The sequence below is a fragment of the Acanthopagrus latus genome, chromosome 11 (assembly GCF_904848185.1).
Source record: "Acanthopagrus latus isolate v.2019 chromosome 11, fAcaLat1.1, whole genome shotgun sequence".
NCBI classification, from domain to species: Eukaryota; Metazoa; Chordata; class Actinopteri; order Spariformes; family Sparidae; genus Acanthopagrus; species Acanthopagrus latus.
Window position 1 is genome coordinate 3,117,034 of NC_051049.1, and position 21,282 is coordinate 3,138,315.

The 21,282-nt window shown below is 40.9% G+C and overlaps 1 protein-coding gene across 3 annotated transcripts in view; it reads left to right on the forward strand.

Annotated features, from left to right (window-relative positions):
• Positions 1–21,282, forward strand: part of LOC119028127 (inactive N-acetylated-alpha-linked acidic dipeptidase-like protein 2) — a 393,803-nt gene that overhangs the window by 257,577 nt on the left and 114,944 nt on the right. For all 3 annotated transcript variants that reach the window (XM_037113698.1, XM_037113696.1, XM_037113697.1), the window contains 3 exons: positions 10,887–10,979; positions 17,801–17,988; positions 19,362–19,490. In XM_037113698.1, the coding sequence (XP_036969593.1) occupies positions 10,887–10,979; positions 17,801–17,988; positions 19,362–19,490 (410 nt within the window). The remainder of the gene's footprint in view (positions 1–10,886; positions 10,980–17,800; positions 17,989–19,361; positions 19,491–21,282) is intronic.

Consider the following 21,282-nt stretch of genomic DNA (forward strand, 5'->3'; position numbering starts at 1 on the left):
CAGATCAGAAAACAGGTTGTCGGAGGAGCCCAGTAGAGACCAACAGGGCCGTCAGATCAGAAAACCATCATATGTGTCATTCTGGAGGGGAGTTTCAACATAATTTGACTATTTAATTTGGACTTATTGACAAATTGTACCACGTAATGGCAACAGTAAATGTTTTGGAGGCTTTCCAACTTTTACAGGCCAAAAAGTAAAATCTCTTGGAGACTTCAACCCAAAGCATTTTGGTATTGAGCTTCAAGAGCGCATATCTTTTTGACCCTGAGTGCGGATAAAGAAAGAGCAAGAGGTATAAAGGTAAGGAGGCATGCAGAGATAACATTTAGTCCATACGTTACAGCCAGTTGTACCTGTCGCCCAGCAGGCAGGTCAGTGACTCGTGTAGAAGGCTGCTCTCACTCCATTATTTCAACTCTGCCCTAACACTGTGCACTCTAAAAAAAAAAAAAAAAAGAAAAAGTCCACGAAAAAAGATTAGCATTCATAGGAGCGTTATATATAGACCTGCTCTCTAACCCTTCTTTTATTACATCCCCCTTTTTTATTGTAGTTTTACTTCATCCCCGCTCTTGTTATTGTGTGCTGTTTAATTACACGGACTACTTTTACTGCCGTACAGTTTTGATTGCCTTGAAATGTGACTTGGGTCCCGGGTGCACCTCATGGTCACTTCATCATAAATGAGATGCAGTTGTTAATTAACCTGCGGTGAATGAGGTGAGAGAAGAGATGCAGGGACGAGCTCTTACAGTAGGATCCGCCGAGACCCTCCCTGCGCACAAAAGAAGAACGATTAGATAGATGGAGGGATTAAATAAAACAGATACTGTCTTATGATTGGGGTTTCAGGCCGGCGAAGACAAACACTAAAACAAGAGGGAATCAGGGCAGGACATCACAGACACCTCAGCGCAAAATGACCATAAAAAGCTTGTGAAGAAATATCAGTGTGTAGGAGCAAACCTACATGTGAGAACAGACATAAGGAAGTTCAGTGGTGTCTGTACCAGCCAAAGAAGTCATTTTAAGCAACCCACACATAAATTAAAGCAGAAAATGTTGAGAAAAAAATAAAAAAAGAAAGATGTAGCAAGAGTTTAATTTCCTCTGCTGCAGGGAGATGAATAGATGATAAGAGGGCAGCCGGGATATTTTCCCCTTCATCTGAACGGGAGGCTGCTGGGTAGAAATATAGAGGGGAAAAAAAAAAAAAAAAGCCAAACAGGAGGAAGGAAGATAGAGGTGAGGAAGGTGATAATGGTGTTGGAGGAATGATTTAAGGGCTGGTTCAACCAAATATTAAAAAAGGCACTTTTTCTGATCCACCACTGGTGATATCTTATCATGCTTTTAGTTTTATCTTTTCAGCTTTCTAAGATATGAAGCCTTGAAGTTTTCTGCTACAGTGCCACTACAGTGGAGGAATGTAAAGTGCATTTGTGGTTCGCAGGGCATTGTTTGAACAACACTCTTCGTCCCGCCACTCTTTGAGGCTGTAATTTGTACTGCAATGTTTTGGGTGAAGGCTTGAGGGCTTGCCGAAAGGTAATCTCTTTTTATCACGAACATTATTCTGATTGTGAGTTAGTAATTTCAACATGTTTGTCAGGTCCAAAATGATTGTATTGTTTACCTCCATGTAAGAATTGTGATGATTATGGTTCCGGCTGCTAACCTGGTTTGTGAGCCAATAGTATAACGCCATTTCTGAATGTTACTAATAACACCTTTTAAACATGTGCGTGCTCGCTTGCTTCAATGACATTGTTACCGTGTTGATGTGTAGCAGGTATAATTTCATCCTTATCGAGGTGCCACAGGAAACAGCAAGGCACTGAAGTCAGTAGAAACCTTGCTGTGAACAGTAAACTGCTTTTGACTTAAAAAAAATAATAAAAATGGGGGCACAAATCTCAGAACCTGGCAAATAAAACCAAACTACAGTTTGCACGGCGAGAAACCCCAAGAGGTTAGTGACAAAAGCTGTTGTTTGTTGATGACCTCAATGTTACTTCCAGGTCAAAAGCTCATTTACAGACTGCACTTTGCAAAGTACAGCCTAAAGAAACTTAAGTCTGTGAAGTGAGGGAAGGATTTGTATAAAACATCACACTGCCTCCCGTCCTGCATCTGAGAGGAAACCATCATTAGAGACGGGTGTTTGCCAAGAACCTTAAACACAGGTTGTATTCTGGGTTGTTTTTTTCCATTGCGGACACTCTCTGCCTGTCATATCAGATACAGTTATATTTGTCTAGCTCTTGGCTCTCACTTACAAGTCCATACAAAGCCTCTACATGCAACCAACACTTGTATCATCTATGACATTTTTTTTGCTATAATGTCAAAGGATCAGTGCGATGATCTTTGGCCTGATCCCTTTTGCCACTGCTACACTAAGGGTACCAGAGACAGAAGCCTCGGCATGTTGAGGTGTAGGACTAGTGCGTGCGTGGTTAGATAACATATGTGTGTAACAGACTCAGAGACAGAGAGATGAGATGGGTGTAGTATTATGGGGCGATTCCTGCTTTCGAGAGCATAAATCCCCTCTTATCTCAGCATCATTGCCGCAGGCCTCTACCACACTGCCACCTTCTGCTCCTTCACTCAACCACTCTGAGCCCTCTGTCTTGCACTTGAGCCTCCACTCACTCCTCTCCCCGCCTCATCAGGTTTTTTTTTGTTTTGTTTTTTTTTTTTTTTTGGGGGGGGGGTCATCATTTCTTGTCGCCAGCATGTTTCCCCCATCGTACGTGTGCTCAGTCTGTCCATTTCCATTTATTCCCCAATAAATCCGAGCAGCTGGTCACTGACTGGAACACTGCTTTCTGCTGTTTCCCATGTTGCACAGATAACGGTCACGCACACAGACAGACAGGTCGTCACTGTTATGCACCCACGCTTCCTGAGTGTGTCACACAGACAATCAATGATGCAGCCCCCCCCAAAAAAAAATCCAGTGGCCAAAGCCATGAGCACAATTGATCCTTCAGTGTGAGGGAGGCAGATTGTGCATGTGTGTGCAGTGGTATTGTTTTCAGTTGTGAGCTTTAATCCCATGGTGTTACCGCCATGTCCGAACATTTCTGTGACATTGAATTGTGTGGGTTTTTTTTGTTTTTTTTTGAGTCAGATTGTTTTATGAGTGTCTTTTATTGACACCTTTGGCCACTTATAGGTTTGTAGACTCTTGTCTAAGTAGTAGGTGTCTGGCAATGGATATCCTTTGTGTGACACTGGATCTAAATTGCGTGTCAGAAGCCATTCCAGCGCTGGCGGAGGTACTGTTTGTTTTGGAGTGCGCATTTCGTGTGTGTGTGTGTGTGTGTGTGTGTGTGTGTGTGTGTGTGTGTGTGTGTGTGTGTGTGTGTGTGTGTGTGTGTGTGTGTGTGTGTGTGTGTGTGTGTGTGTGTGTTCCCCTTTGTGTTTATCCCCGCTCTCTGAAGACGGGTACCTGTGTAGACCGAGCTTAATGTACATCCAACGGTTCTGCAAGGTAGGCTTCTTTTTGAAGTGTTTCCATTACATCAAATGAGTACGAGAGAGGCAGAGAATGTGCACGAGAGTGGGAGAGAGAGACAAAGGCGGAGACAAAGCGAGAGAGCGAGAGAGATGTAATCTGTCTCCAATCGATTGGCTGCACCTCTGACCACTCTTGGGATCCCACTATCATTTGTTTCCATCTGTCTGCCTCCTTTCATTTTTTTTCCCACTCTCTTTAAAACCTTTTCTCCTTATTTTTTTTTTCTCTTTTAATTCCCATTCAATTAAGGGCTGGTTGTATTGGCTGGCCATTGGTTAATTGCTCAGGGGCCCTCCATGGAGATCGCCAGACCTTAACGAGACGATGTGGTCGACTTCACAGTACTCTGTGTGTGTGTGTGCAACTTTTTGCATCTATAAATGTATAACATGTATTAGTATTTATCTTTTTTGTCCGTGCTCTGCAACACACAGGCAAGCAAATTATAATATTGCATACATAATATTCCTGTTATTATTCTTGTAACATTTCAAAATCATACAAAAACAATATGCATCCATGTTTCCTATTGCACTACTGGAAATGTCACTGCACCCACTACAAGTTAATATCGTTAATATCCCGACAATAACTAGCCACCTACCACAAACCGAGTCAGTAGCACCTACCAGCCATTTACCGTCCATCTGCTCCACACGAGTTAACAACATGTCTGAACATGAAGCAGATATCAGCTCTCTTTTTGAAATGGAGAGTGATGGCTAATACAATATCTGCAGACACGAGCATAAAAGAATTGCATAATTATTTGCAGGAATGTAGAAATACCATCTTAGCGTTTATGTTTCAAAGTCATGCATGTTGCTGTCTTTCACGTTGATTAAATACCCTCTTTGTTCCCTTATGTCTGTTTATATGTGTGTTCACGGTGCCCGCCTCTCTCATCTTTTCAGCCCTTTTAGATTGATTAATTCACCGAACACACCCTGTCCCCATCAGGCCTCGGGGCTTTGGCTCTGACTCTATCTGAGTGGTCTGTCTGTTGACCAGACAATTACCCAGCTAGTCAATCACTACCTCTAAGGGGTGTTACAAGACCCTGTTTACTCTGGCAAGGCTGATGGATTGTACTCTGAATTAACACACTTGCACACAGGCGCAGACATACACACACTTTCCTGCTGCCTCCAGCTTAATGTTCTTGCTTTTCATCCGACTGGAAGTCAGAATCTTCACCAAAGTGTAAAAGGACTTCACTCTGAGTCACAGTGCCCTGCCAACACATCATAAACCACCACTTAGGCTTTTTGATTGGCTACGTTGGCTCATCTAAAACCATTAAATTTTTATTTGTGGTTAATTATGGTCTCCTGATAGACCTTATTGACAATAAAATAAGTTTCTCACAGCTCCTAGAAGTTACCCCTCACATTAACTGAGCTGCACTTTAGGTTTTTCATGGCTGATGTATACTTGATGTATATGTGAAATACAAAGATTTGTTACCGTTCAAACACAAGAGCATCAGTGAGGTCAGCCGCTGATCCGAGCCTTGGGTCTGAGTCTTGTCTTTAAGGCCGGGGTCTTCCACACCAAACTGGAAAACCATTTTTGTATGTACCTGGATGTGTGTGTGTGTGTGTGTGTGTGTGTGTGTGTGTGTGTGTGTGTGTGTGTGTGTGTGTGTGTGTGGCAGTAAGATCATTCACAAAACTGGATGCTTTAAAGTGCTGCAAAAATTGTTCTACATTGTAGCACTCAAAAACATGAAAAACAAAACGTAAACCAAAAGCACATAAAAATAATGTCCACGTACTTTAGGCCACATAGTTGATATATAGGTAACAGCTTGGATTAGTTATTTTTAGGTCTGAGGTCGACCTTTTACATGTATAAAATTGTACACCGCACATATTTAATGGTATGGGTGTCATTTAATCCTTATTGGTTATATATATGACACTCACTGCCACTAGACGTCACACCAGAGCACCAGCATCTCATATATCTCAAACATAAAAACAAGTAAAATACTGCTTTAGATTTATACTTAGATAACTATATTAATCCTTTTGGGAGGTTCCCCTCAAGGAAATTGAAGCTCCATGTCACACACAGCACTGTTACACACATATAGAGGATCAAGAAAGAAAAGACACCAAAGTACCCGACACCCATATAAAGATATAAAAAGATTTTAAAAAAAGATCTCAAATAAATATAACACACTGTACATAGACTTATGTGTATAATAAATATAACATGCTAATGTAAAAAGCTATATATATGTATAAGTAGTATGAACAATATAACATAAGCAGTAAAATATAGTATATAGTAAATATATATGAAATAAATATACATACACACATAAAATATACATATAAAATAAATGTACATATGTACAAATATACAATAACACCGTAAGAATAGATATATATGTATATTATATACACGTGTGTATATAATATACATATATATATAGTGTACACAGATAGACAGTATCTGTTATGGTTATGTTATTATTGCACATGGTTATTGTATTGGTTTAGGTGGCTTTGCATACTTTGAAGTGTTTCACAGAAAAGGGAACACATGCACATGAACACATACATGTGGCCGGAGCAGCTACACGAACAAAGAGCACTCGAGCTTGGATTACAACACCCACAGCGTGTGTGACTCACTCCTCTGACTATTCCTTTACATAGGAAATACTTACCAGCTTCTTCAGGGGCTGAAGGTACAAGTGACACACATCCTCTGTCTTACACACACATACCTTCATCTTAAACCAATTAATGCTGTTGGGCAAAATCACAGCTGAAGAATGGAACTCATCTGTGCTTGAACTTGCTTTCTTTGTCTCGCGTTCTCCTCTCAACTTTCCAAAAACATGCCATTCTTTCTATCTTTCTCTGCGCCATCTGTCTCTCTGTCCCCCACTCAGAACTAATGCCGAAAGTGAAACAAATTTCCGTGGCAATTACATTGCGAGGCCACAGAGGGAGAGGGCGAGCGAAGCAGAACAACTTGAAATGGCTTTATAGAAAGGACTCCCAGGCCCTTTAATTACACCGCTATTGATTGCTGTGTGCAGGTTTCTCACATTCACTTACAGCTTTTTCTTTTCAACTCTGCTTTTAAAACCCTGCAGATAACAGCGTGAGATGCTTCCGATTTTAGACTCTGTGATTATATATCAGCTCTTTTCATTAGATGACATTTATGGTTTTAATGGGGGGGGGGTCCCTGCGTGATAGAATGAGCTTGCCGCATGTGATTAATATATAGTTATAACAGGTTGTATTTTTAAAGTTGTTGATGTCACTGCTGAAACATGAGTCATGCGATGTATGTGATGCTGCTAGAAGGTGGAAAGATGAAGAACAGAAAAATCTCTCAGTTGAACCGGCACGAAAAAGAAAAAAAGAGACAGTGGTCATGTTCAACTGAACTTCAGCCTATGTTTCTACATTTCTTGATGAACAACAGTTTATCCATGCGTGCAGTGCTAATGTGCAATGTCTCTGGCTGGTAGCATGGAGACTGTGGGTGGGAGGGAGAGAACGAGCATCGGTTCGCCCAAAGTTAGATTAGGAAGAAGCGTCTGCAAACCACAGTAGCTGCTTTGTGAGTCAGTGCTCCATTAAGCACAAGTCATGTGCTCAAGGTGACAGTGCTAACATGCATGCAGGTGTGATGTTTATCATGCAGATTAAGCATAAACACAAAGTGCATCAGAGGCCAGCATCACCGAATACACAGACGTGAGGTTTGTAGCGTTCTTCTCACCAAACTCCCAAAATGCTTGACTTTGTCTTCGAGCAAATCTTCATCAGAGAAGGATAATGTAGGTTGTTTTGGAAGGCAATATTAAACATGTAGCGTTTGAACATTTTTGTAAGAGGACTTGTTGGAAAAAGTCCTTTTTTACTGGGTCGGTCATGTGTGATGTTCGTCGGAGCAGACAGGGGTTAACGATCTTGTTTTCAGAGAGTGAAAGGCGGTGCGAGGGGAGAACCTGTCTGTCTCACCGGTCTGCCACACTGCTGCTTACAGGGGAAATCATGAAATCCGTCAGTGGGAAATGGGGGGAAAAAGCACCGTAACATTGCACCTTTGGCCACATCACTATTCACCCGAGTGAAGCAAGGACACCTTTCTGCCATTGATATTCACTGTTTCGCTGTTATTTTATGAGAAGCGGAGTATGGAAATCGATGAAAGCTGGAAAAGGAAATTCAGACATATACTTTGGTCCCTGTAAATATTTTCATAAAGTCTCAAAACTTAACTCAGACTCACCCCTTACCTGTAGCGGCAGCACTATCTATAAACCCATTCATCATGAGGCGGAATTACTCGATGACAAATGTCTCTCGCTGCTCTCTGTGCGCACGTCTGCAGAGTGAATACACAAACGGGCCACATGTTCCAGCCCTGCTCTTTAGCCAAAGTCATTTGTGCCAGTGTCAAAAGTGATAAATGGGTTATGTGGCGCCTATGAGAGAGAGCAGTGAATTTTTATAATGTATTAAACAGGAACGAGAGGAGGGCGAGGAGACAGGCAGGGAGGGACGAAGGGCGGGAGCGGAGCGGGGAAAAGTGGGCTGTCATGCTGCAGCGCTGTGCTGTAGGCAGGGGACCTCTGTCACACACGGTTTGAGCACCGGCTTCACATCTTCACTGGCAGCTCGTCTGTATTTCCCTCAGATATCCAGCCATCAGGCCCCCGAGGGCTCACAGCCGTCCAGCAAGGCAGCAGAGCTGGAAGACGCAATATCCAGTGACTGCTCTGTCAGATGCATCGTACAGGAGCTGTACAGTGTCTGTGTGCACACGCTCTCATTTTGCTGTCTTTGTGAAGGCCAGTTTTACATTTAAGACCTTCACATGGAGGACATTGTTTCTCTTGGTGGTCGTTTTGATTCTTCCTCGCTTCGTTATCAATCTAGACATCGGATGAAAACCCGGAGATGTTTTCAGTGTTTCTGGCCATGATGCACCGCAATGGCTTGAAAAAAAAAATGTAAAAATGCATTTCCTTATTCAGATTTGTTGTTTTTTCTGCGTCTCCTGAAACCTGTGAATCCATCACATAGCTCACATTTTGATCGCAGCTCTTCTCAATCAACAGGAATGTCGGCGCATCCACCACATACTTGAACTGAATAGCTGGAGGATCGATTTTCGATTTTCAGTGTCTCCCAAGACAACAAAAACAAAATGACGACTTCTCCCAAAACAACATGAGCAATAAAATGCACCCGTGTCAGGCGTCCTGGACATTGGTTTCAACTTCAAACTTCAATTAACTCACCGCCGACTTTTTCTTTCTACAAGATACGAACAGAGGTCTCTTGAGCGAAAAGTCCACAAAGCTTTTTATACAACTTCACCTGACTTCTTCCTTTGCTGCCGAAGCATTCACTGCAGCCCGCCTAACAACAAACCTAAATACAGGTTGTAATAAGCTGCTTACACAGTCGACCCACATGGTCGTGTGTCTGATCAGGGCATTACTGGCTAACTGAGGCTCAGACTGTGATGATGTGCATCCTCGATCCTCCACAGTTCCAGCCACGGTCAAAAACACTGAATTGTACTTCTTTACTTTATTTTACCACCACTTACAGGGAAAATTCAACCATGAATGTCTTTCAAATTGTCACTCCAAGAAGGAAACTAAGTCAAGGTTTCTCGAACCAAATTCATTTTTAGATAACATACAGTTTTGCAAAGGGAACGCGAACACTTCCACTCCACTCTGAGAAGGAGACGGCCCCAGAAGCATCTCATTGTAAAGCTTAAGGTTGTTGTTAGAGCACTGCTATTCATTCGCCCTTCATGTTATCACAGCATGCATTATACAAATCACGTTACTGGAAAGTGAAACTTTTTTTTATGTGTATATATATATATATATATATATATATATATATATATATGTATATATATATGTATATATATATATATATATATATATATATATATATATATATATATATATATATATATGTATATATATATATATATGTATATATATATGTATATATATATGTATATATATATGTATATATATATATATATATATATGTATATATATATGTGTATATATATATATATATATATATATATATATATATATATATATATATATATATATATATATATATATATATATATACATTTGAACAGTTCTTGTCTGGGGGCCATGGTGTGTAATCTAAATGAATTGATGGCTGTACGGTACAGTTCTTTGTGCTTTGAAACCAAAGAGCTCAACATCCTGATATTTGATATTGATTTGGGGACACTGATGCGACTGGTTAGCTCCCCCTGATGTTAAACATCCTGTCAGCAGATTTGATGTAGTGTTTGTAATGCCAGCATTACATTCGCTATCTGGCTAATAATAAGCCAAAGGGTTTCATGAGCTGAGCAGAGCAGCTTTTTATTTATCCATAGTTGCTGAGTTTGATCTAAGGTTCGCTGTATTAAGACGTAACAGGTTTCTGGACAACTGGTCAATTTTATGACAACATAGAGTGAAGCTCATGTTGGCCACCAGTGTTACTTTAAACACATTTACCTGTACTTCTTCTTTCCTCTGTCTTTCCAGCATGTTTACATGAGTTGGTTTGCAGTTAGAAAATCATTTTTCTGGAAAAATAATACCTGATTTTAATTGTTTTTATTTTACCGCCATAATGAGGAAACAGTTGTGTTGAACCTGAAAAATGTTCTCTGCTTTCAAATGTTATCTATTAGCAGATTTCATTTAGTTTCCCAGAATGTTAGTTCCCTCCTACTTAGGACTTCTCTGCAGTAAAAGAATGACAGACTGTCTAAATTGGAAAACAAAAAAAAAAACAAAAAACATTGCAGATGAAAGTAATCTAAGCAGCAAAAAACATTTCTGACATAACATAGTTTGCAGTGTATTAGTAGTATAAGACATGCTTCGTAGGCGATAGGGTTCAAATATAATCACCACTTTAAGGACAAAGTGGCTGCTGACTGGATGAATCAGTCAGTGCTGCCGGAAACTAACCGATAGATTTGCTGGAAGCTGGACTTCTTTTTTCACCCTACATATGAGCAATCACACACAGCGGAAGATTTTCACTTACCACTGCTTTCCTCTGATTTTTAGTTTGCTTTTCTCCCAGTCTGGAAGGCTTAAGCTTAAACAGCCTCTTTGACGGAGCCTGTGAGCTGTGCTGTTTCTCATTTATTCCCTCTCTCTGGTTGATTACTAACAAAATAAGGGGTTCAGTGTCCTCCTGTATCATCACACCGGGGACAAATTTGGATTCAGTATCACTCAGCAGCTTTCAAACTGGCGAAAGCCATCTTAGAGTCTGTCTTCTCTTTTTTTTTTTCCTAGAACGAAAGAAGATCACACTGACTGTCGGAAACCAGCTGTCCTACAAGAAAATCTACAATGTTGTGGGATACCTGAAAGGAAAAAGGAACCCAGGTGTGTACATACAGTATTCTTCAATGTCTTGCCGTATAGCTGCTTGTCTCAGTGTGTCAGTATTTGAAAGGGCAGAAGCGTGACGGTGCCACACATTCCCTCAGTCATCCAACTCAGCCATCTCATAATCTGGATTTGGTTTGAATTTGTCAAAATCTGAGATTGAAGGTCACCATCCCAAAGCGTCAGTTTTTTATGAGGTCAGAATGAGACCCAAAAATGTTCAAATAGGACCTTTAAATCTAGTTTTAGTCACCCAAAAGAGACGCTGTCAGAAAAAAAATCCTGACAATTCTGAAAATGAAGTTGCATCCAACAATAATGTAATCGGTTCCACTTCCATAATGGCCTGCCATCATCAGCATGATCCAGGATGTGTATGAATTTAAAAAAAAAGTAACAGTGTAAAGGAAGTAGGTGTAGCAGTCCAGCGCTCCACAAATACTGATAATCTGAAGTGTATCTTAAATAGAGGACATGCTAAGAATGACTCATCTCACTGTGTTCATGATAAGACATCTGAGCTTCTGGCTGGTTATTTTACTCTCACTAATAAGCTTCAAAATGGAACAAAGGAAAGAAATCCCAGAATACAGCAAAGGACAACCTGCGAAACACTGCTGAGGAAAACACATCTAACAATCCAAACCCAGAATAATGCTGACGTTGTTACATGGATATGTTACATTTGTATGTTCCATTGGTAGCCAATATGTTGGAACTTGATGTGTCTTCATGTTAGTTTGTGTTGTGACACTGCTGTGGTTACGGTCTGGTTGGTGTAGATGCAGAATCATCTGGGTAAGGCTTTGTAAAAGATCATGTGTTGGTGTAATACACCTATTTGTGTTGCCACAAACATGGCTGAATAAATCCTGACATGTCCTTAAAAAAAAGTTGTGATTGTTGCATAGTCTCACCTTGCCGTCACCCCTCCGCCATTCACCAGACGACAACCTCTAATGATACACTTCAAATCTGAGCAACATCACTTTAAAAAATGATGATATGATGTGTAGAAAGTGAACAAACATGAACATATTCATGGTTTTTATTATTGCACAAGGCCAGCAATGGATTCTGGTGACTGGGCTGTCAATAAATAATAGCCAGATGAATACATCAGTCATTAATGGACCATGCATATTTTAGGCTGTTGGACACATATTATGAAATAAGGCACAACACAAACCCACAAGACGGGCTCTGTGTTCATATTAGCATGTTAATGACTTAAGATGAGGCGACCCAGAAGAGAAACTCAGTAAGACCGTGTGTTTGTGCATGTTTGTGTCTTCAAGCTGAAATTTATACAAGCTCATGATTGTAAAATGTGCGTGTGTGTGTGGTGCTTGCTAAGAATGCATCCTTGTCCTCTTAAAGGTGAATGTTTTCTACTTTTCTTTGTCTCCGATCACAGTAAGTGGAATCTTTTGGGGTTTTGGTCGGGAAAAAAAAAAAATAGTTGAATAATTACTTCACATAGCTCATTTTTAAAATTATTTTCTCATATTTTACACAACAATGTAGTAATATATTTAATTTTAATTAGGGTTGAAGTAGCCAATGAATTTTAAAAAAATTTAGCAGGACACTATTCTGGAATGAGCATACTTGTATGTTGCAGCCCAAGTGGAGGAAATCTTTCCCCCGTGGATTTTTCTGGCCACAAAGCGGCAGAAGAACTTATTAACAACCGTGGTAGAAATGACAAAGCTGTAACACATCTTCATACCTAAGCAGCTGAACTGGTCAGTTGACAAATATTACGGTCCGCATGTATTCCACCAGCGACAGGCGTACTGGACTACAGAAATGATGTAGTTTGGTTGTGCTAAGGTGAGGAAACTACTTGGTTAGGTTCAGGAAAACATGTGGTTTGGGTGAAAGTAACTAATGTAATGTAAACTTGTAACAGTACTAAGTATGTAAGTTATGTCACATACATAACTTAACAACATAGATAAGTTCAAATAACGGTTGGCATTTAGTTTCACACTGGACACTAACAACAGTCTCCTGGATGAAAGTCCTGTTGTTTAATCTGACCATCCACATGCATCTGACTTCGCTGCCATAATACTTCGTTTTTTTTATGTATACTTTATGTTTTTATGCACCCAGAAGACACAAAGTAACACAGGATTTATTTAAAGTCTTTAAGATAAAAGCCTGTTTTATCTTACGTATCTAAAAGCCCCTTTTTTGGAGCCCTTTTAGCTCTCTTGTTGGTCTCCACCAACTTCTCAGGGAATTATCTGCCCTCACTAGTAAATGCTCCACTGTGTTCACCAGCCAGAGTCTGACTTCTGTCGCTTGATAGATCATGTACAGTGTTTGTTTCTGAACACTGTCTACTGCTGCTGCTGCAAAATGCTAGCAGAGGGTAGAATATGAGAGCGGGACATGCAAAAACAATGAAAGATGCTCAAAAAGCTCAAGCACGAGGTCATCATCCTCTGCAGGTTGTGACCTCTTTGAAATCACAGTTTCAGAAGTTAACTTCACCATCCTTGTTGCTCTGCGTCGTCCTGTCCCCGTCTTTTCAGGTTATATCAGTGAGAGATTTTTTTTTTTTTCTATCACAGACCATCCGTGGCGTAGTGAGTGACTCATAAACATAAAAACATTTTAATTTTTTCATCAAGACAAGGTTAATAGGTTTGGGAGGTAAGATCGTGGAATATTTTTTAAATGAATCTCTTCTTCCTGTTGCTCTCCTCCCCTCGCCCAGTCCTGTGTCAGCTCAGGTCATTTCCAAACACATTCTGCCCTTTTAACGTTTAAATGGCACCCCGGCTCCTTCTGCTTAGCTGTGTTTGCCCTTATCCTTTTTTTAATTGTCATTCTGCAGAAGAGAGACCCTTTATCTTGTCCTTGCCTCGCCCTCCCTCCCCCCCGCAGACAATGTCCTCTCTCGCCCTCCCCTCTACTTGTACCAAAGCATTGCAACTGTACCTGTCCTGCCCAGTCACTGGTGGAAAATTACCCCGCTGATTTACCGAGTGATATTAGGCAGCCATAATGGACCACTAAAGCAGATAATATGGGCCACAAATCTCTGGAAGGAGAGACACTTTAACTGGTTGTTGGCGTTTGATCATATGTCTGTTCCGCGCTCATTTATCTCGACCCGGAACGGAATGAATATTCATGCAAGGTTTAGACAATAAAGAGGGCTATTTTGCATTAATCTATATGCAAACAATGCTAAAATAAAATTCTGTTTGCTTATGTGGTGGGACAAACTGCGACATGGAAGCAGCCCTGTGGTGTCTCCAAGAGCTTACAACTAGCAAACTATTACTACACAGCCAAAGGGATGGCACACAATATATTTACATTTACATTTACATTTACATTTAGGGCATTTAGAAGACACATTTGTCCAAAGCGACTTACAATAAGTACATTTGTCACCAGAGCGAAACCACGACATGTCATTGTCGATGGAGTAAAAGAAATATAGAAACAATTGTCAGGCCGTCATCTGTTTTCGTCACTCCCCATGTGTACGAACAGTTCAGCGTAAATGCCTTTGTAGATAGACTTTGACCCCAATTTGCACAATTTATCACGTCTCATTAAAAATTCAGTTTTCGGGAGCTTGACTCGACTTGACTTGCTTCTTTCTGACTGACAATAACTGGATGTTGAGGACTGATCTCAATATTTGGGGTTAAAACAATCCAAATACTTAAATTTTACCTCTCACAAAACATATAACACGAATAAATGATCTTGTCTTAAATGTCTTTGATATTTTTTTTACAAACATTTTAGAGTTTCCGCTGCTCTCTATGTCATAGTGACACTGCTTCTCAAGTTATTGACAGCCAACATATCAGCCTGACCAAATCGTGTTATTATACAGAACACGTCACAGTTCCTTATTCCAGCTCTGACTGAATGTGCTGATCATCACACAGCCTTTGCTTGTGTATCATGCAGCTTCACTGTTGTTACACAGCAGGACAGACCTGTACGGTTCTCGTCATGGTAATTGTTTTGTAATTAAATTAATATGATTCTGAGATTAGCTTGTACGGCCCCGGGGACAACTGTGGGTGTAACAGGTAGGAGAGACATTACATTTGTAATATTGGCTCTTATTAGCTAAACATTTACAGTTGCTTTAATCTGGCTGACTGAACAATTCTCACTGAATCATAAACAGGTAATCGATGAAGTACTTTCATGTTAAATTTAAGCCCTGGATTATTGAGAATAAAGAGACGCGAACATTAACCTCAAATCAACATGCCATCAACATCAGTCAGCTTCATTTACAACACCGGCTACCCCCTGGTCAATGCTAATTTGAAGATTTACTTATTTATTTATTCAAAAAACGTTTGTATGTAGTGTGAGCTGAAGTTTAATTGTAACTTCACACATTTTGACAGTAAAAATAACAAATGTCGTAGACTACACTTCAAGGATAAGGCTGGCAATTTTTGTTGACTAAAAATCTCATAAATTAAAAAAATAAATATAAATAATGTCGGGTCATTGGCCAAACCCTCCAGACTTTCAAATACGCCAGTAAATAACAGTGAAATCATCCACAGATAGGTTAAGATACAATTGTACCACAGTTGAAACTGGAAAGAAGAAGAGTTTAAAACCTACACGTTTATATAGTTGGAAAAAATAATGAAAAGATAAAGAGATCCCAAATATTACGATCAGAGGATCCAGCTGTCTGTATAACGCCAAATCATACAAGCATGGGAGGTACAGAGTGATGTGAGCAGGTGAGAATCTTTGTTAGGATCTATTTTTTCTTATTGCATGACAGTACGGGCTCAAGCATCACCGTCCACAGAATCAGGCCCTGAAAATAATGGATAAAAACGCCTGTGTGATGGCGTCACTGTCAGATAGTAAACAGAGACGATCTACTTCACTTGTTTTCTCAATTTACAATGAATGAATTTTCAAAGGTTTTAGTAGTCCAGCCCCAGAGCCTCTTTCCATATGTCTCCAAACACAAGACAGTAGCTGGGTAACAAGGAGCAAGAAACGCCAGTCTTTCAGTTCAGCCACTACACCTGTTAGTCTGATCACCTGATGGCTTTCTGTTGGTCCAGGGGTCAGTGGCACACCTGTATGAAGTCAAACTATGTTCGCTGCTTTGAAATAACTCCAGTTGAAGAACAAAAAAATCCCGACCATCAGCTGCACTGAACCTTAGTTGGTGCCTGCTGAACCGTTCATGATGTTTCCTGGCCTGAGGGCAGCAAGAACACAAATTATTTATGTTTTCTCTTTTTTTTTTATTTTTGTATTTTCTTTATTTTTTGTTTTTCTAGTAAGTAAGTGTTTCTTAGAAATGCCTCATTTAACCTTTTAGTGAGTTAATCTCTTCGGAGCAATAATTATTCAGATTGAATAAAAAAAAATATATATATATACAATTGAATTAGGAAAATAAAGCAAATTGCTCTTTCACATGTGACTGATTTATAGCAGTTTACAGTAATGGCTGATTTACCCTGGAAGCCGCTCTCAGTGCAATAATATGTTGTCAGACTCTTAGGCTAAGCTAGCAGGCTTCTCTGAGCGCCTCTTTTCTCAAACAAAGTCATCAGCGCTCTGTGTTGGAGTGATGAGGTTTTGCTCTGTACTGCTGTTTGCCTGCAGGAAGCAGCTTTGTGCATCCCATACTCATCATGCTGTCTTTGTTGAGAATGTAAAGGCATACAAAGACGCCTGGAGCCTTCGTGCCTGCGTGTTCCTCTGTGTGAGCAGGTTTCCATGAAGGATCGCACTGAGGCGCCGTTCTTATTGTTTTGCTCTACTGAGCTGTAGCATTGTGCATTTCCATTTTAAACAAATATGAAAAAAATATATATAAAAATATTTCATTTCTTATGACTGACGCCTGTTCAGAGTCTCTGGAGTCATGTGCTCGGTGTTGGAAAATGGTTCTTATTCTTTAAAAATCATAGAAAAATTATAAGGAACTCAAGCAGGTAATGAGTTAAAAAGCTGTTAACTGACCTTGGCTTCTGAATCACAACAATAGTAAAAAAAAAAACGTGCCTACGCTTTGCCTGAAACTCTGCTGAGATTCCTCAGGCCTGATGGCTCTGAGCAGGATTATTTCACAGATTACAGATGGATGTTGGAGCCAACAACTGGACGACACACTTATCTACAAAAGGTCATTGGGCCACATTGTTTTGTACCTCTGTGATGTTGAACTAGAACTTGACATAAACTATCAAAATCATCTCTAGAAGTTGGTGTGTCGTTTCTGTTCGGTGCTTTGGGAAGTTTGTTGAGCATATACCCGCTCTGCAGCGTCTCCTCCATACGAGCATCCTTGTGTCCTCGTTCATTTGCATCAAATGCAAAGTTTTTTTCCAAACAGCACTCCTGCTGTTTTCTGTGTCAGCCTACACCTGTCACCGAGGCTCTGCACTTGCCACCTTTAATGAGCTATAACACCATAACAAAACGGAGCGAATAAGACGAGTGACGAGGAGACAGCGCTATGAGTAAGGAAGACGAGGTGGCGGCAGCAGCGTGTGTGTGTGTGTGTGTGAATGAATTTGCTGTCACTGAGAAGTGACAGCGGGAAAACACAACCGGTACAAGTGTGTCTGTACTGTAGAGAATGAACACTGAAACAGTCTGTACATGGAACAACATCACCACAACAGCTTTGACAGGAACTAGGAACTTGTTTCATATTCGCCCTCACGGCTGCTTGTTAAGTTAAATATAGAAATCATATGATACAGATGTTATTTACCTACAACCAAAGAAATATGTCGACTTCACTTTCATCTTCTCTTTCCGTTTCTTGACAGATCGCTACGTGCTGGTCGGCAGTCGTCATGACAGCGACCAGGGGGGCGGGGCCTCGGCTATCATGAATCAGCTCATCGCTGCGCTGACGGAGCAGACCAAACGAGGATGGGTGCCGGACCGTACCACCGTGTTCTGCTCGTGGGGAGGCTCGGCCCTGGGGAACATCGGGTCCTATGAGTGGGGAAAGGTCAGCGGGCTTCATTAAATGTCACTTCAGGGTTACAAAGGTCGTGGCTCCGGAAATGATTTCAACTGAGGCATGTTGAAGGCACGGCATAAAACACAACTAACAGAAGTAGGAACAGGCAACAGACATGTGTACCAGACCATTATACAGTATGTAATGCATCAGGATGTCTAATACACATTATAACACATTATGAACGTTCTTACAAAGTGTTAAAAACACATGTAGTGCTGTGTAACCAGTTATAAACACTGACTTTCACTTTCAATGTCCACAAAGGTGTAATATATTAAAATATTGTTATAGCTCATTATGATCACTATTATAGTGCTTAAGACTACGATGAAATAGTGCTCTTGGTGCTTTGTAACACACTATAGGGACGTTCATACTGGGAAATAACTATTTTAGACACAGGGCTCATAGAAGGTGTTACCACCATCATGTTACTGGTTGGGTTTGTTAGCAGTTGGGTTTGTTAGCCGTTAGCTTCTAGCGGCCGGGGTCGTGGTGCGGCCGCAGAGTATCCAGGTCTTTTGAGTGGAAGAAGAAAACCACAGATTAGATTCACCAGAGACAAAAAAGGCAAAAGGCACCAGGAGACCGTGTTGACGACGAGGCCACGGCTTCTAACCTGATGCTGATTGCCTCAATCCGCTAAAGGTGTGTGTGATCAGTCTAAGCTCCACAGCACCTCTGAAACACATAAGCACAGAAAAAACACCCAAAGAACCCCATGAAATTACTCAAAATGTAACACTTATATATCATTTTTCAAACGATGTCATGAAGAAAGAGGGTCAGCGATTGAAACTGTGGGTTTTAATGCCAGAGATATTCTCCCATGCAGGATAGGAACGGTGCCACGATAGCAGAATAACACGCGACAGCTGCAATCAGACGATATTGTTTCCACTGAGTTGGTTTATTATTCGTATTGTCACAGTTCTCTTTGCTGACAATCACTTTTCCAAAATAATTATAATAAAAACACGTCGCCTGCAGCAGAAACAGTGTTTGTGCAACAACAGTCGTGGATTCGGACATAAACTCAGATCGTACCGCAATTAGAGGGTTTTTTTTTTTTTGTTTTTGTTTTTTTTTTTTTCATCAGATCGTCCAGAATGACATTAAAATTACATTGCAAGCTACAGCAGAAGACGAAGAATAACAGCCAATTAGAGAACAGGACCGTAATGTAATACTGGAAGAGACACTTATGTGGACGTGAGATAATGATGATAATGATAATGTGACGAGTGTGATGACAACAGATATGGAGTTATGAATATCGCTGGCAGTATAATGATGACAACCTCTGTGTGTGTGTGTGTGTGTGTGTGTGTGTGTGTGTGTGTGTGTGTTCCCTTCAGGATAACAGCGTCGTGCTGAGGAGCAGCGCCGTGGCCTACGTCAGTCTGAACTCTCCGGTCAGAGGGACGGAGACGCTCAGAGCGACGGCTTCTCCGACGCTGCTGCAGCTCACTTCAGATATACAGAGAGTAAGTGATCACTGCTGATGGCTCTACCAGGTAACGTCACCGCAGTTTCCTACAGATGATCTAATGCTGCACCACACCTTAGATATTAAGGGCAACCTGCAGTATTAAAGTCAATGCAATTCACCCAAAAACAAAGCGATGGCTAGCATCTTCATTATCTGATAATTCGATCAAGACACACTGAGCTGATCTGACTCTAACTCTTTGAAGTTGATGTCGTCTTCTTCATCACCTGCAGCTTCTAACACGTGTCATTCAACAATTCAAGTGTAATCATGGAGAACAAAAGCAGTGGAGAAGGACAGTCGTGGACAAACAGGTCATTCACATTTCTGTCCAGATCATTTTTGGGGGGCAAGCGGGGGAAAATAGCTTCAGGGAAGGTTGCTAAGTTGGCAACATTGGGCAGAAAATCTGTAACATTTTGCAGAGATGACACGAGTCAGAAGTTATTACAGTGAAAGCAGAGCAGGAAACACAGGAGCGAAAAGAAACAGACGACCAGACAGAGAGTGAGGGGAAACAACAAGCTTTGATACGAACTCAACCAGCGACGGGACGATGTGCAGGTGAGAGACTCTGGGGACGAGGCAGCGCTGATGAGGCTGATGAGAGACAGATGTGGGGAAAAACAAGGCTGTGGAGGAGCTCAGGAGGGAAACAGAACAGGTGAGCAGGAAGTGACAGAGACGTTGAGATGGTTAATAGAACATGATCACGGAGGAGAGTGTTGCCATCATAATCCTAACGAGTCTTCGTAAATGTCCTAAATCCATCCTAAATGATATCTTACAGCTTCAGGAGGAAGTGCTTCCATACATGGTTATCTGTTTAACAACATGGCAAGACGGGTGATGCAGAATCTCTCCTCTGTAGCCAGAGGACCAAGAGGTGAAACAGGTCGGAAACACGTAGTCTGTAAACGGATATATGGAAGGCTGATTTTAAAGGCTGCATTACAATGAGATAAATAATTTTACTGAACCGCTCTTCTCTAAGTAATACTTGCCTTTAACCACGTTGTCATTAAATCTACTTTAAGAATGAATATTCATCATTGTGTTGATATTTTGTGAAAGTACCAATAGTCATTTTTTTGTTGCAGTATGGAAATTGAGGAGTAGTATCATCCTTTATGCTTCATTATACAATGAAGTATGCAGTGAAATAACAGTTAGATCATTAAATAATGATGAAGTCCACAATATATAACTAATAAATCATATTAGCACATGTATTTCTGTGTTTACTACAGGTTCTGTTCGCTACTTCCTTTGACTGTTTCTCCCACACTACGCTTATTTTACCTCATCAGTGTTCCTAATTTTGTTCCGCTCTAATCCCTCCAGCTCCTGTAGTTCCCTCCATGTTCTGTCTTTGTTCTCGGTCTCTGCTCTCTATAACAGCTTGACATGAAAGATAACACAATGCCGAGAGAAAGATAATCACAGGAAGTTGAAGTATGTCACCTGTGCCGTGAGAGGGGGGGAGGTATGACACCGGACCTCGCTCTCACCCCGTCACACACTTCACACTCACACACAATCTGCAGCGGCCATTCTCCTGATTAAGTGCAGCAGCTCGATGATTCAGCCTTCCAAACTGTCTCTTTATTCCAACCCGGGGGTGTTTTGTAGATATGTTAAACCCCTCGCAGACATCATCTTCCCAACTTTCACCATCTCTTTAAACTTTGAAAACTTTTGCCTTAAAAAAAAAAAAAAAAATGCACACCTCATCGTCACTCTCTCTCATTTCCTTCCTCCACCTCCACAGCCTCCTCCTCCCTTTC